At 34.0% G+C, this 15076-nt stretch overlaps 2 protein-coding genes across 4 annotated transcripts; one reads left to right on the top strand and one right to left on the bottom strand.

The window, feature by feature from the left end:
- Window positions 1-2: 2 nt before the first annotated feature.
- Window positions 3-5408, bottom strand: LOC131940542 (oxidative stress-responsive serine-rich protein 1). Of its 2 annotated transcripts, none has more exons than XM_059299207.1 (3): window positions 5154-5408; window positions 3023-3145; window positions 3-2856 (listed from the first exon to the last, which is right to left on the bottom strand). In XM_059299207.1, the coding sequence occupies exons 2-3, from the start codon at window positions 3118-3120 to the stop codon at window positions 1986-1988; spliced, it is 969 nt and encodes a 322-aa protein (XP_059155190.1). In that variant the 5' UTR covers window positions 3121-3145; window positions 5154-5408; the 3' UTR covers window positions 3-1985. The 2 variants fall into 2 exon arrangements, with proteins under 2 accessions (XP_059155190.1, XP_059155189.1); XM_059299206.1 differs by having other exon boundaries at window positions 5090-5405.
- A 35-nt stretch (window positions 5409-5443) lies between these two features.
- Window positions 5444-15034, top strand: LOC131940540 (neurofilament heavy polypeptide). Of its 2 annotated transcripts, none has more exons than XM_059299205.1 (9): window positions 5444-5738; window positions 8394-8576; window positions 8807-8894; window positions 9378-9607; window positions 9742-9813; window positions 9905-10357; window positions 10889-11000; window positions 11153-11230; window positions 11345-15034. In XM_059299205.1, the coding sequence occupies exons 1-9, from the start codon at window positions 5574-5576 to the stop codon at window positions 11401-11403; spliced, it is 1440 nt and encodes a 479-aa protein (XP_059155188.1). In that variant the 5' UTR covers window positions 5444-5573; the 3' UTR covers window positions 11404-15034. The 2 variants fall into 2 exon arrangements, with proteins under 2 accessions (XP_059155188.1, XP_059155187.1); XM_059299204.1 differs by having other exon boundaries at window positions 9739-9813.
- Window positions 15035-15076: the final 42 nt, after the last annotated feature.

The following is a 15076-nucleotide window of genomic DNA, read 5'->3' as shown; positions in this document are numbered from 1 at the left end:
AATGATTCACTCAATAAGGATTTTATTTCTTTTTACTAACAGAGTTACATGCATTGTTTCTTGTGCACCACACAGGCAGAATTAAATGTGTATGTACATCATACAGGTATACAAGAGTTGACTTGTACACCACACAGGGATAAGTGAATGTGTACTTGACGTGTACATCATACAGGTATACAAGAGTAAACTTGACTTGTACACCACACAGGGATACGTGAATGTGTACTTGACGTGTACATCATACAGGTATACAAGAGTAAACATGTACGCCAAACAGGGATATATGAATGTGTTCTTATGGTCAGGGATAAATGAAAGTTTCTTGTACACAGTTCAGGGATACTGACATACATGTGTGACCGTGACATGTACACAGTTCAGGGATACTGACATACATGTGTGACCGTGACTTGTACACAGTTCAGGGATACTGACATACATGTGTGACCGTGACTTGTACACTTTTCAGGGATACTGACATACATGTGTGACCATGACTTGTACACAGTTCAGGGATACTGACATACATGTGTGACCATGACTTGTACACAGTTCAGGGATACTGACATACATGTGTGACCGTTACTTGTACACAGTTCAGGGATACTGACATACATGTGTGACCGTGACATGTACACAGTTCAGGGATACTGACATCCATGTGTGACCGTGACTTGTACACTTTTCAGGGATACTGACATACATGTGTGACCGTGACTTGTACACTGTTCAGGGATACTGACATACATGTGTGACCATGACTTGTACACAGTTCAGGGATACTGACATACATGTGTGACCGTGACTTGTACACTTTTCAGGGATACTGACATACATGTGTGACCATGACTTGTACACAGTTCAGGGATACTGACATACATGTGTGACCATGACTTGTACACAGTTCAGGGATACTGACATACATGTGTGACCGTTACTTGTACACAGTTCAGGGATACTGACATACATGTGTGACCGTGACATGTACACAGTTCAGGGATACTGACATCCATGTGTGACCGTGACTTGTACACTTTTCAGGGATACTGACATACATGTGTGACCGTGACTTGTACACTGTTCAGGGATACTGACATACATGTGTGACCATGACTTGTACACAGTTCAGGGATACTGACATATTTGTGTGACCGTGACATGTACACAGTTCAGGGATACTGACATATATGTGTGACCGTTACTTGTACACAGTTCAGGGATACTGACATACATGTGTGACCGTGACTTGTACACAGTTCAGGGATACTGACATACATGTGTGACCGTGACTTGTACACTGTTCAGGGATACTGACATATATGTGTGACCGTGACTTGTACACCATAGCAGGATGAATGTGTGTACTTCTTGTACCATACAAAACAAATTTGTTGAGAGTTGCTAACCCAAAAATCTTTAATGAGCAAAAGTAACAAAGACACTGTTATTTAGTAAATGCTGAAGTCAACAAAATAAAGGGGCTGCAGAGCAGGTAAAAAAAAATCTGTAGACAACTAGTGCCCCCCCCCCCCCCCCTCCCCTCTTACTCCAAGTGTCATACATTTTGTTTAGATGAAGTCCATGCCAAAGTTGGCCAAATTCAGATTATTCTGTCATTTCATACTTACCAATATTTTCAGTAAACCAGACATTGAAAATACATTTTCCCCTAGCACAAAATTACAAAAAGATTTACATATATGTATTGAGGCTGACACCTAAAAATTTCTCTGGACTCAAGTATCTGCAACCCTAATAATAAACATGATTATAAATTATAAAGAAATTACTGGCCAATATTCACGTTTTATATAACAAGAGTAAAAAAAAAACTATCATGAACAAATATGGACAAGATTTTCTAACATGTCAAGTCCGTACAATTGGACTATTTTTAAATCAATCAAAAAATAAATAGTAAAAGTTTTAAGTAATCATTATTTGCTTGTTTTTTTTTCCCCCCCAACATCTAGCTGCACAACTCAGGCATACATCATCTCTGCCATTGATGACATTTTACGAGGAATATGCAAGAAATCTTCTAAATAGCTGGCCAGTTCGTTGACGTTAGTTTCTTCCATTCTCATCTCCTGAGAACATGAGCGGCTAAAGGCACCATCAGGCTGGCTGCTTTGTATGGCAGTCAATTGGGCAGACAGGGCTGACAAACTTTCCAGGCCATCTGGTGCAGCAGTGGTACCAGGTGAGGAGCTTCTGTACCCTGAGAAGTTCTGTGAAGAGGTGGTTGTGGTACTGGAGGAGGAGCTCCTATACCCTGAGAACCTCTGTGGAGAGGTGTCAGTTCTATTACAGCTTGTTCTGGCATGTTTAGCTGGTGGGAGTGGTCCTGTTGTGTGGCGCTTGGTCAGCAAGTTGGAGCAAGCACCAGCAGGAGAGTTATCTCCCTTCTCCTGGCACTTCTCAGCCCTGGATTCAGACAGGCTGGTGAAGGACAAGAGTGATGATTGACAGCTGCCAAATATTTTCTGCTCTGACTTTGGTTCTTTGGTCAAACTTTTCTCAGCTAGTTTGGTCTGATGTGTACAAGTTAAGGCAGACTTGGTACCTGCAATGTCTAGGCGAGGTGGGTAGAGTACAGCAGAGCTTGATTTCCTATCCTGCGAGCTAAGTCTAGCGGGCCAAACAATGGGCCTTTGGACGCTGTTAGCTGCAACAGCTAAGTTTAAGGTGTTTGATAAGCCTTTCTTTCTCACAACACACTGCCTTTGATACCTGGCCAGCTTTGGTTTGCGCAGATGTAAGCATTTCATTGAAGAAATGACATGATCAAATTTAGAGTTTTTATTGTCATCAGAAGATGAAGGCTCTGCTTCCTGAGGTAAGAGTTCAGCACTGTGGAGAAACAATTGGAATTGAACAAAAACTTCACCATCATATGTGCTTTAACAGTTGCAAGTGTAGTTTTAAAACAGGTTGAAGAGAGTTAATCAGGCAATTAGGCGTATAACTGTGTTGTTTAGTAAAAATATGATACACAGAAATGAGCAGTGAACATTACCTGGTAAAATCTTTGAGCAACTTGGTTATTGCCACATCAAAAACACCTTTGTCTTTGCCTGGTTTTAAAAGTGGCTTGGGATTGTTGGGGTCTCCCATGGTTTGTGAGAAGGTGAAAACTCACCTGAAAATAAACATGAGCAACACTTTTAATAAAAACAAAACAACAAAATGTTTCTAGCTCAAATATTTTTTTTTACTTTTAGTGAATTTTTTTGCATTGGCCATACATCAATAAATGAGCTGAGTTATTTTACTTGTATTTTGTTCATATTTTTGCAGTTTAGCTATAAATATATATAGATCTAGAACTTGTTGAACTGAATAAAAATAAAAGAGAAAGTATATTTTTGTTGGCTTCCTCCCCTAACCCCAAAAAACTGTGTGCTGCGCAAATATGAAAATGTATCGAAAGCAATGTTTTAATATAAATAAATTAAATGAAAGAATGACATAGTCAGAAATCTGGAGTAAACCACCTGAGAACTATAATGTGCATATTACTGCCTATTTATTATGGAAGTAGAGTCCATTTATTTATTATTATGGCACCCCTGCAAGTGTTGTCATGGAGAAGTGTCGTGCATGGCAGTGAGTGCCAATAAATATTAAATTAAGTAATTTAGTTTAAAACGAACCAAAAACTTCAAAATTAGTGCCTAATGGATTAAATATGGATGTATATCATTCAGTGGTTTTTATTTAATTGAAAATTGAGTAGGCCTAAATTTTAGATTTAGTAAGAAAATCTGGTAATCTATCCTTTTAGGTACGTAAAAATCGCCGGCGACTAGAAATGTGAAAAACAGGTGACTCCTTAAATTTTAATAATTATTTCACATTTTGATGAGGATTTATGTTTTGAAAAAATACAAAAATGTGTCCTTGTTTCATTTAATTACCTGTTTTTAAACAGTTGAATTAAAACTTTTCAGTAATAAATGAAGACTAGCGATGTTTCCAACAGATGCAACCATGTTCATTTACTATAGCAGATCTCGTTTAAGTTTTTTTTTGTAAATTATAGTGCGAGATTCAGGGGAAGCCACTCTATTTTACAAATGGCTGTTGTTTATATAGCAAATCTTGCTTGCAAACACTGCTATTTAAAGTTAATTTCTGGCCTATATTGATATATTTAGCCATTGATTTTGGTTTATAAGTCAGTTATCTATAATATTTGACATATTTCACAATATGAGAATGAGGTAACTTTTTCGTACATTACTAGCCGCAGCAGATTTTACGTACCTAAAAATCTATATTTAGGCCTACTATTTAGGCTACTTCCTAGGCCTACTGAAAAGTTTTAATACAAATCTTTAAAAACAGGTAGAAATCTAGAGTAGATTTCCACACGCGATCACACCGCGAAAAATTCTACCCTAATATGTATGTATAAGTCATTTCCGTCATTTTTTATTCCTACGCATAGAATTTGAGATATTCATGTTTTAGTGGCTTCACTAGTTGTGATATCTCCCCCCCCCCCCCTCTCATGTGATCGCCTGCAACTGCTCGCGTTACAATCGTATTTTATACGTCTTAAGTCTTAATCCAATTTTAATAGCTAAAATAAATAATTTACACCTTTAAACGTGTTGTTGACCGTATTGTTAGTTAACTCTAGAGTCTAGAATAGATCTAGAATCTACATGAGTGGTACTTTGAAACATTTTTGTAGCTTTCAAAACATAAATCCTCCTAAAAATGTGAAATAATTTTATTAATTACTAGGCCTAAAGTTTATTGATTGAGTCACCTTTTTCACATCACTAGATTTCTAGCCTCGGCCCATTTCACGTAGATCTACAATAATCTACATAAAAATAAAACGATAGATTACCCAGAATTTTTTTTTAAAGTAAATAAAAAAAATAATTAAAGTCTAACAACAGTGTAACAGTCACAGTGTGACTCAGTCTGACTCTGAGTCCTGAGTCTAACACTAACACTCTAACTAACTTAACAGACTAACACTCAGTAACACCCTAACTATTACTATTATAACTAACAATCATTAACAATGAATTAACAAGTTAACAACACTAACAATTCATTAGTTTACCTGTGGAAAATAATACAGGCCTAGAACTATTTTTTTATATTTTAAATTAATATTGATGACAAACCAGTGGGACGACTGGCAGCTTGAGAATCGTGACGAGTGATTCACTGATTCAGCATTCAATGTGAGTTGTTGTTATCAAAACAAATTTAGTTTAATTTAGGCCTAATGGCTGCCATGATGAAAATGCTATTTACGTCACAAATTGACCACTACTTTTTTATTACTTTTATTTTTAATTTTCTATAATATTTTTAAACTGGTTATATTTTAAAATAGTATTGTTTATAGTCAATTTAAAAAATATGCCAGAATAGAAAAGATTAATTAGACTAGGTCCTATACAGCATGTTTGATGACGTAGCACACAAGCGACGTCAGCATCAAAACTAATGTTGGAATGAGAAAAGTAGAAGGCTGAGCAAAACTGCACATATTTTTTTTGATTTCTTAGTTTACAAAGCGCATTTAACAAAATAAAAATATGGAGTTAACTGAACTAGTTTCTCCAAGTGTGGCTATGCCTGTTATAGGAGTTGTAGTTTGTGCTTTTATTGTATTTGCATTCGGTTTTCGTTCACCTGTTCAGCCTCCGAGTTTCAGTTTTGAAGAAGAAAAGCGCAACAAAAGGCGAGCAAAACAACCTAAAGTATGTGAGATGTTTAGCCTAATGCTTAGATTAGATTTTCTAGAATCTAGATATTGTCTATCGAAATTTCTTACTGCTATCGGGCTATGTATCTCCCTATTAATAAAAAGCCATAAATTTAAAATAGGCCTAGAGATCTAATATAATAATATCTAGATCTACACAGTCTAAGTCAAGTCTAAGTGACTCTAAGACTCTAAGAAGAGTCTAACTCTAAAGTTAAAATAAAATACTAAATTAAATAGTTACTAATGTAACTAAATAGATCTAGCTAATCTAGATCTAAGTCAACTCTAAGGGGTCGTCCATAAATGATGTCATACTCGTAAGGGGGAGGGGGGTCCGTAATTTTGTGACGGTGTGTGATGAGGGGGGGGGGGATCATATGGCGAGACATCACACTTTTGCATCATAAAAAAGCAATGTTAGAAAACGAATTTTAGACCTTATTTCGCATTTTAGAAAACTGTTTTAATAAATTGTAATAGGAATTGATTAAAAAAAACGAAGTGTCTACTCGGAATAAGATTTTTCGGCAAAAGATAGTTCTGCGCATGCGCAGTGACCTATGGCTAGGGTTAGGGCTAGAATGAGGGTTAGGGGTAGGATTAGGGATAGGATTAGGGCTAGGGTTAGGGATAGGATTAGGGATAGGGTTAAGGATAGGATTAGGGTTGGTATTAGGGTTCTGCGGTTGTAAACACACGCATGCGCAGTACCATCGAAAACATCGCCGCTAAGTCGTAGTTTCTCTCCATTGCGCATGCGTATCGCATGCGTATCTTATTCCGACTAGAATCGGCCTAAAAAAAATACTCTATGTTGACAGAGTTCAGACAAGATTTTAGAAAAATATTGATGTTTTTAAAAAAATTCAATTGCAATTTTGAGGGGGGTTGTAGGCTGAGGTTTGACATCATTTTAAGGGGGGGGGGATTCTGGGTTTTTGTGACGGAGTGGAGGGGGGGAGATAAAAATTGTCAAAAATAGCGTGACGTCATTTTTGGATGACCCCTAAGTCAAGTGTCAGTGTTGAAGTTAATTACTAATTACTAGTAATTAGCCTTCTTATGCCTTGGTTTTTTAAAATATTTTTTTATCAAGATCTAGGCCTATTTATTTTATTACCCAGCATTCACAAGTCCAAAAGTAATAAAGGAGAGTGAGTTTGGTAGATGTTGAATCTGAGTTATTTAGTAGTTTAGTAGGTAATCTCATGATATAGCGTTACAAATTATCTGGTAATTTATTGAGTTTCGGTAACATTCGTTACTGTAAAACAATGTTTATTTGACTGTTGTAATAAAGTCAAGTGCATTAAATTAATGTTTTAACTTAATTTAATGTTCAATTGACAGAAAATTAGCAACAATTAGTATATCTAAATATTATTAATAAACTCAAGTGTAACAATTAATGTTTTTTTAAGAAACACAGAAAAAAAAAACTTGCAGAAGATTTGCGGTTGCAACAACTACTTCTAGATCTTGTAAAATAAGACAATTAGATTTAATGTTTAAATTAGTAGGAAGAACTAGATTAATGTTTAGTAGCAGCAATAATTAGCACATACACTTAAAATAATTAGAAATACAAAATAATTAGCAAAACAGTATTTAAAATGCAACTAAAATCAATCCATGCACATTTTTGAACATGTATTAAAAATAATATGGCGGCAAATAAATGATGCTTTACGTATTTTTTGCGGTTCCCGGAACGGCTCGACAGACTGCGCCGTGGTTTTACTGTTTTTTACTGCTGTACAATTCTGGAATAATAACCGACATTTATTAGATAGTTGGCCTATACTCAATAAGTGTAAGAAGTAGGCATGTAACCTCAGCATATGAAAGGACGATAGTGTGGTCAGCTCTATGCCCAGCCACCTTCACTTGCCTTAACAGCTAACTGTTAATGTGAGTCAGTTACCCATCGTAGCTGGATTGACTTTGAAATGTTTTACATACTTGAAACCGGATTTGAACTCGAGACTCGAGTACCATTTGAGCACACAGTCCCACTCAGTGCACATACTTAATTTGGGGTATTGGTATTACCATTATGGTCCAGGTCAGTCACTGAGTCAAGTTAGAAATTTGAGTTAGGCTTTTGTATAACTTGGATTAGGGATTGAGTTTGCACTGACAGTACAATTCATAATTCTATTGAGTTGACTACTACTACCAGCTATTTACCACCCTTTTTTAAGAAGTGTCTTTTTTTGGGGGGGGAATTATCAGATACTGGTCTAACACATACCCCCTTGAGTATCAGCTGATAGCTAATCTAATTCTAGTGTACTATCAGGTAAATCATAGGTAGTGCTTATACTTATACTTGAGTAATTATTAATCATTTACTCAAATAAGCCTAAATAATTTCACATTTGAAGGCAATTCCAGAATTTTGGCGGAGGGAGGGGGGAGATGGTCAGAAAGTGGGAGAACACACTTTGAAATTTAAAAAAGTATTGTTAGAAGCTGAGTTTGAGTTATTTTGTGTTTTTAACAGTCTTTGTAAATTATAATAGATACTGATTAATGCACACATAAAATGAATGTTATAAAAAAAGAATGCAATTTTGTGGGGGGTTTGTAAGCATAGGTGTGTCACTTTGTTGTCCTTAAGCATTTGGTTCATTTTGACTTGCAGGTGAAAAGTCCAATAAATGGACAAGTGTTAAATGAAACCATTGTGGATGATGTACCTAAAGCAACACCCAAAGTTGTTAAAGAAGTGAAAACTCCATCACCACCTCCTAAGCCTAAGACAGATACTTCTAAACCAGTTAAAAAGGATACAAAACAGGAAGTTAAAACTGACAAAAAAGAAAAGGTTTATATTTTTTGAAATTCATATAAATTCAAATTAGACCTACTTGTAAACTACTTAATTAGTTATGTAATCTAAATACTATTACTTTGTATAAGTGTTATATTGCATTTTTGAGTTAAATAGAAATTTGCTTTGCAGTTGTAATTTAACAGTAAACAAATGAAAAAACGTAACAACTATTATGTTTACTTTATAGTATTTTAAGTTTTTGTTCTAATACCACCATGTAGCAACTTTCAAAGAAGCTAATTGGAAATAAAGAAGAAGTTGTGAAAAAAGAAAAAGCTGTTCCTCTAAAGAAAGAAACTGAAGATGATGGTAAATGTTTATTATGTCTTAGCAGAACTGAAGAGTTGTAGTTTTGTTGGAAGTTCTGCTTTTTAGAATTTCTTTGTTGAAGTTATGCTTCAGATTTTATAATGTAATTTTAATAAAAGTAAAAACTTATTTTAATTGTGGATGCATCAGTTTCGAATAGTTGATATGAATTGATTAAATTCATTAAAAATGTTGATAGTTAGTAGCCATGTAAAGACACAACTAATAACTGTATTGATACTATTGATAGTTAAAGACAATTTTTTTAAACCTATTTTTGTAAATGTTATGTATTTTTAAATGTCATTTAATTATAATTTACTGTTTTGATATGTAAAAATGTTTTCTAACATTGATTAATGCAGAATGCTAAGCTATGTAAATTAAAGCATGTGGTAGAACCGTACATTTAGCCTTGATGTTATTTTATAAAACATTACCTAAGAGCAGATTTGTAAAATTGTAACCTTTAATATATTTTAGGTGAATGGACAACTATACTGGTATCAAAGAAAACTAAAAAGCAGAAGCCAAGTAAGAAAGATGGAGGGCATGCTGAATCTGCATTTGAAGTAGAAAATGAGCAAGAGAGTTTGTCAACACCAGACGCAGCAGCTGCTTCTGCTTCTATAACCTCAATTGAAACAGAAGAGTCAAGCCCTCTTTCATTCAATAAGTTAAAGAAGAAGAGGAAAGATAAACCAATTGAAAAGGTAAATTGCTAGATCAAATATAGATTTTAATCTTAAAAATCTTCTAGTATATAAAAAACAGTTTCAAAGAGTAATGTATTTGTTGTCAAACTTTCATGATTAGTCTGCTCTAGTAATATGTGTTTATATAGCAGGGAAAAGTTGATGAAAAAGTTGAAATTTCTTCCTCCTCAAGTGTAATAGAGACAAGTGCTGTTCAACCTGATGTAAGTCTATGATAACATTTAGCAAACACAACAGATTTTTTTACATGTTTTGGTATCCTTGTAGGCATACAATAAATGTGAATTCTTTCAGGAACCAGTTGATAAAAAAAAGAAGGCTAAGAAAGATAAGAAAACTGTTAATGCAGCAGCCGGAGCTGCTCCTGCTGCTGATAATCTGCCTCAAGGTGCAGCTCCTGCCTCTGGAAAGTCAGTTAAAAAAGAAGTTAGCCCTGCACCAGCAGCCCGAGACATTAAAAAGTCCACTGCTTCAGCAGCAGTGTCAGGAGAACAGGCCAAGCCTAGTGGTCCCAGTAAATCCAAGAAGGTCAAAGCAACCCCCATTGAGCCAGTCAGCCCCCAGCCAGAGAAAGCTGTCTCTGCACCTGTGAGTGCTGAACCTGCAGCTGCAGCAGCTTCTGGGAAAAAAGCAAAGGCTGTTCCAGCCCAAACTGAGCAGCCAAAACCAAGCAGTGGATCCTCTAATACTGAGCTTTCCAAGACGAGCCCCAAAAAGAAAAAATCTAAAACCAGTGAAAACAATCAGGTACAGATTTTTAAAAGCACTTTCATTTTTATGTATATTGTGTTATTTAAAGAATGTATTTAAAATTTCAGGGTAAACTTGGCAGGATCCAATTTTTGTTGATTTATTAGATGATAATAGAATATTTTCTCTAGTATGTTCAATAAGGTACATTTTCTAATGAAATAATTATCATGTATAAAGGAATAACTTTACCATAATAATTTATGAATTTACAAATGTATGCAGAACTTAACCTACTTTGTAAATAACCTATCTATATTTATAGCTAAGTCAGCCTAGTTTTTTGTACCTGTACACTTGATGGAATTAGTTTTGTACAAAAAAATAGCACAAAAATAAATGTCAATTATTATATTAATTTTAAACATTAAGTTTTTGAATTTTGATTAGAATTTATGCATCTGTATATTTTCATTTTTAGTGCATACAATACAACATTAATATGAGCTTTGGTTTGAAAAAACTCAGACCTAGTATAATGACAGCATTAAACAAATCCTAATTTATTAATGTCTTGAAATATTTTAGGAGGTTCCCTCTGAAAAGTCTGTGGACATTGAGCTCAAGCAGGTGGAGCCCAGCAAAAAGGCAGTGGTTAAAAAGCCAGATCCCGTTAAAAAGCCAGATCCACCTACCAAAGGTATTCTTCATACTAGTTTACAGAAAAATGAAAATACATTTAGTTTTGATGTTCTTAAATAAACACAAATAATCTGTAAAATTAAGATTTAAAAAAAAAACTTTTATCAGTTGCTAAAGCTTATAAAATAACAATTGAACTGTTTGTTTTAGCACTTGAAGTGGCACCTGAACCAGCCATTTCTGAACCACAAGTTGTTCCTGCTGCTGTGTCTTTTGATGAAATAGGAGGTTGGCTTCATTTTAGCTTTCTATTCTAAAGAGATGTAAAACTTTTTAGTCATCAGACTCACAGTAGAATCTAAAATGTGTCTTCCCTTCAATCAAAATAATGTTTTTCAACAGATTCCTGGCAAGAAGCCGCACCAAAGAGTAAGAAAAAGAAGCCTAGAAGGGACAACTAAAGCCCAATATGTGTATGTTGTGTCAAACAAGCAGCATTCCTTCAATGTTTTTAACAATTTACCTATGTGATATGAAACCTGACAGCAACATGACAAGAATGACCAGCCTACCATTTTTCACCTGTTTCAACATGCAATAGTCAAACGGAGAAGACTGGAATGTTCTTGAGCTCAATGATGAGGATAACAATGTCTCACCTTATGTCCACTCTAGTAAGATTTTTCTCTTTTATTTGTTGAGTGCTTTGAACCACCAGACAGACATGTTGTGATATCTTCAACCACATAGGCAGTTTTGATAAAAAACAAAATGAAATTTTCAGAAATAAGAAAGGGTATGCATATTTTTATATGGACTTTAATTTACAATCCACTTGTGCATTTCATTGTGTCTTTCTTTGGACGATTTTCATAATGTTGATGTTATCTTTTGCTGTATGTTTCTACTTTATAGTGATTGCAACCTTTGTTATAGTTTCAAGAACTGTAGTGAATGATAAAGATTAAAAAGGACATCTTAGTTTTGATAAATAGGTATACCACCATCTAGTCATTTTGCACATTATTTACGAGATCAATATTTTTTACATTTTACAACGAGACTTTAAATTTAACTGTTAAATAGATCTTCGCAATCAGTGTATTTTTAAAATGTTTTTAAATGTAATATTTGTTTACTTCAAAAATGAATCGGACAACTTAAAACCATTCTCATAGATTTTGTTAGTTTACTTATGCAAACTATTATGTTAGGCTGTTGTAACTAGAATAAGTGAGAGATTCATTGTATGATTGTGCCATTTGTCCAGTTGGAAGTAGTGTTAGCACTAACTTGTGTCTAGAACTGAAATCTCTATGTACAGCTCATGTTTCCAGCTGGCCTACTTGAAGGCTGTGTAATAACCATTGCTCACCTCATTCTTTTCATTCTTTTGGTTGAGTCCATAATACTTGTTTGCTTTTTATTTATTCATTTATTTGCCTTGCCTTCCTACCCCTCAAAAACCTCAATAGCATTTTGTTTCTCTTTACTGTTATACATACAGGGTTTGTATCTACATGTGTTACACTGTTACATTTTCTCTGTTGTGGAGATTAGTTTTATTCCCAAGTTTGTTCATGTACAAACTTTTGGTTTTGATGGTAGATTTGTAATATTCAGTTTTTATAATATATTCTAAAAAGTTCTTTAATGCTATGGAGCTGAGCCTCTAGCTAGCTATATTTACATTTATGATACAGAATTTATTGATTTTTATTACAAGTACTATTTTTGTTTCATGAATGAATTTAAAAAACTATTTAGGAAAAAATTATTTCTCTCAGTGTTAAATGTATTATTTTGCACAAATTAAACTTGATAGTTCCTTTGTCTTCTGAGTCTACCTCTAAAACTGAAGTTCTAGCTCCACTAAAGATTGTTTTTATCTCTATTTCATCTACTTACTTTATTAATTACAAAATATATTGACGAGAAATTATTTTTAAGCTGTTTTGGAATAATCATATTTTTGATGGGAAAAATGCTAATTAACTTAACATTTTTATGCTTTGACATGAACCAGTTTGCTGATGTGTGTTGGTGATTAGCAGATACTATTTACTGTTAGTATTTGATGTGTGTTGGTGGTTGGCAGATACTATTTACTGTTAGTATTTGATGTGTGTTGGTGGTTGGCAGATACTATTTACTGTTAGTATTTGATGTGTGTTGGTGGTTGGCAGATACTATTTACTGTTAGTATTTGATGTGTGTTGGTGGTTGGCAGATACTAGCTGTAAGTGTAAGTATTTGGTGTGCATCCATGTCTTGCTTTAGACCACTATATGTAAGGTGCACATTTGTTGACCAAGTTAACTATTATTGTGCTATGAAATCTGACACACCATTGTCACAACAGTAGAGAGACTGTATCTGCTGAAAACGTGTTGATCATGACCCACATAATGACCCATGATTTATGGTACCTAGGCTTCTGTTTTATGCAGTATTTTTTGCACTTGACAATTGACACATGACCTGATTGATGGACCAATGGATGACCAACCCAGCAGGGTTTCTGAACATTTTCATGAAATATCTTTTTAGATAGTCTAATCTTGCCAGGTTAGTCTTCCAAACATGATTTCATTTGAAAAAATAGTTGCACAGAAATATTATCCTGTCTTCCAATGTTTAAATTAACATATACTATTTAATTGCTCGACACTTAAATGATGGGAAATAATTTTAAGTTTTTCATAAATTTGTTGTGAATGGATGTCAAAAACAATGACTTGGACTATTTCAAAAAAAGTCTTAAATAGATTTGATTACATAATCATGGGATGAGATTAGATGAAAGATGCCTGAAATTTTTATATTGAAATAATTGTATATTTTATTGTTGGTAGCTGAAGCTACATCTCTCAATGGTTTCAGGGGGAAAAAATGGTCTTCTTGTAATAACTATTCAATTAGTAGTTGACGCATTTGTTTTGTGTTTTAAAATATTGGTATTGAAATAACAGTAAAATTTAAAGCAGGTACTTGTATACTGTTTAACATGGTGGTTGTGACCATATATAGGGCAAATGATGAATGACTTTGTGATGTCTTTGTCCATAACAATAGTTTCATATCAAAAGTGTCACATTTTTATTAAACTAACTTGTTTTTTCGAGTTAATATTCCCACATGATTAAAGTGTGGACAAATAATTTGATTTCATGAGAAAAAACTGATGTGTACCAGAGCTCATGGTTTTTTTTTTTCAATCATAAGGTAGTAGCTCTGCCGCAACTTGAGGTAGTTGAATATATCCCATTCATAATAAACTTTTTTCATGTTTCTTGACCATTACACTTAGTCCTCCCCCTTCTAACCCTAATGACCTACAACTACTTATTCAACCCCAGCACCTTCTTGCTGCAAGAGCAATTTTATATTTCCAGATATTTTTCTGACAATTTTAGCAATGTTTGGTGATGGGTATAACTTTTTCTTTTAAATATGGTCATGCTGATTTTATGTTAATATGGCAAGAGTCTTTGATTTACATAACTTATTGTCAAAAGTTGAGATTTTTTGTAACCACATTGTATTTTTCTGAAGTTGATTAATGGAAGTTTTAAATGAGTAATGTATCCTATTGTCTATTGTAGATAAGTTTATGTAAGGATAGAAGTCTTTCACTGACCACTTAGAGCTGATTTAAGGCTTATGCATTTTTATTAGAAAGCAAGATCAGGAACATTCAATGTTATACACATTTTTAAAATGTTAGTTGTGAGGATTTATTGCATTGCCATGATTTTAAATGCTGTTCATATGTCATGTGTGGGGATATTTTTGATGTGATAGTGTTTTATTTTAGCATAGCAGGGTGATGGCTGTTTTTGGTGTAGGTCATTTTATTTCAAATTTTGAAGTTTGAATGAATGAAGTTTAATGCTAAGCTGGTTTGAACTATTTCATGTCTACATTTTGCCATGTCTATTAACCTTGTGCATGTTGTGATTGTGCAATGCAATTGTTTCCCCCTTATCATTACCACAAAGAAATTCTCATGTATCATTCAAATTAAAGATTCTTAAAATTATTTTATGATCCATATTTTTGTCTGTAGATATGAAATAAACATGAACCACATAATAATGATGTTTTATATTTTCTTTTCTCTCAGTCACCTTC

The sequence above is a fragment of the Physella acuta genome, unplaced genomic scaffold (genome assembly GCF_028476545.2).
Source record: "Physella acuta isolate Inbredline_101_S28 unplaced genomic scaffold, ASM2847654v3 ptg000322l, whole genome shotgun sequence".
NCBI lineage: Eukaryota > Metazoa > Mollusca > Gastropoda > Physidae > Physella > Physella acuta.
This window is presented reverse-complemented; position numbering and strand designations above follow the sequence as displayed.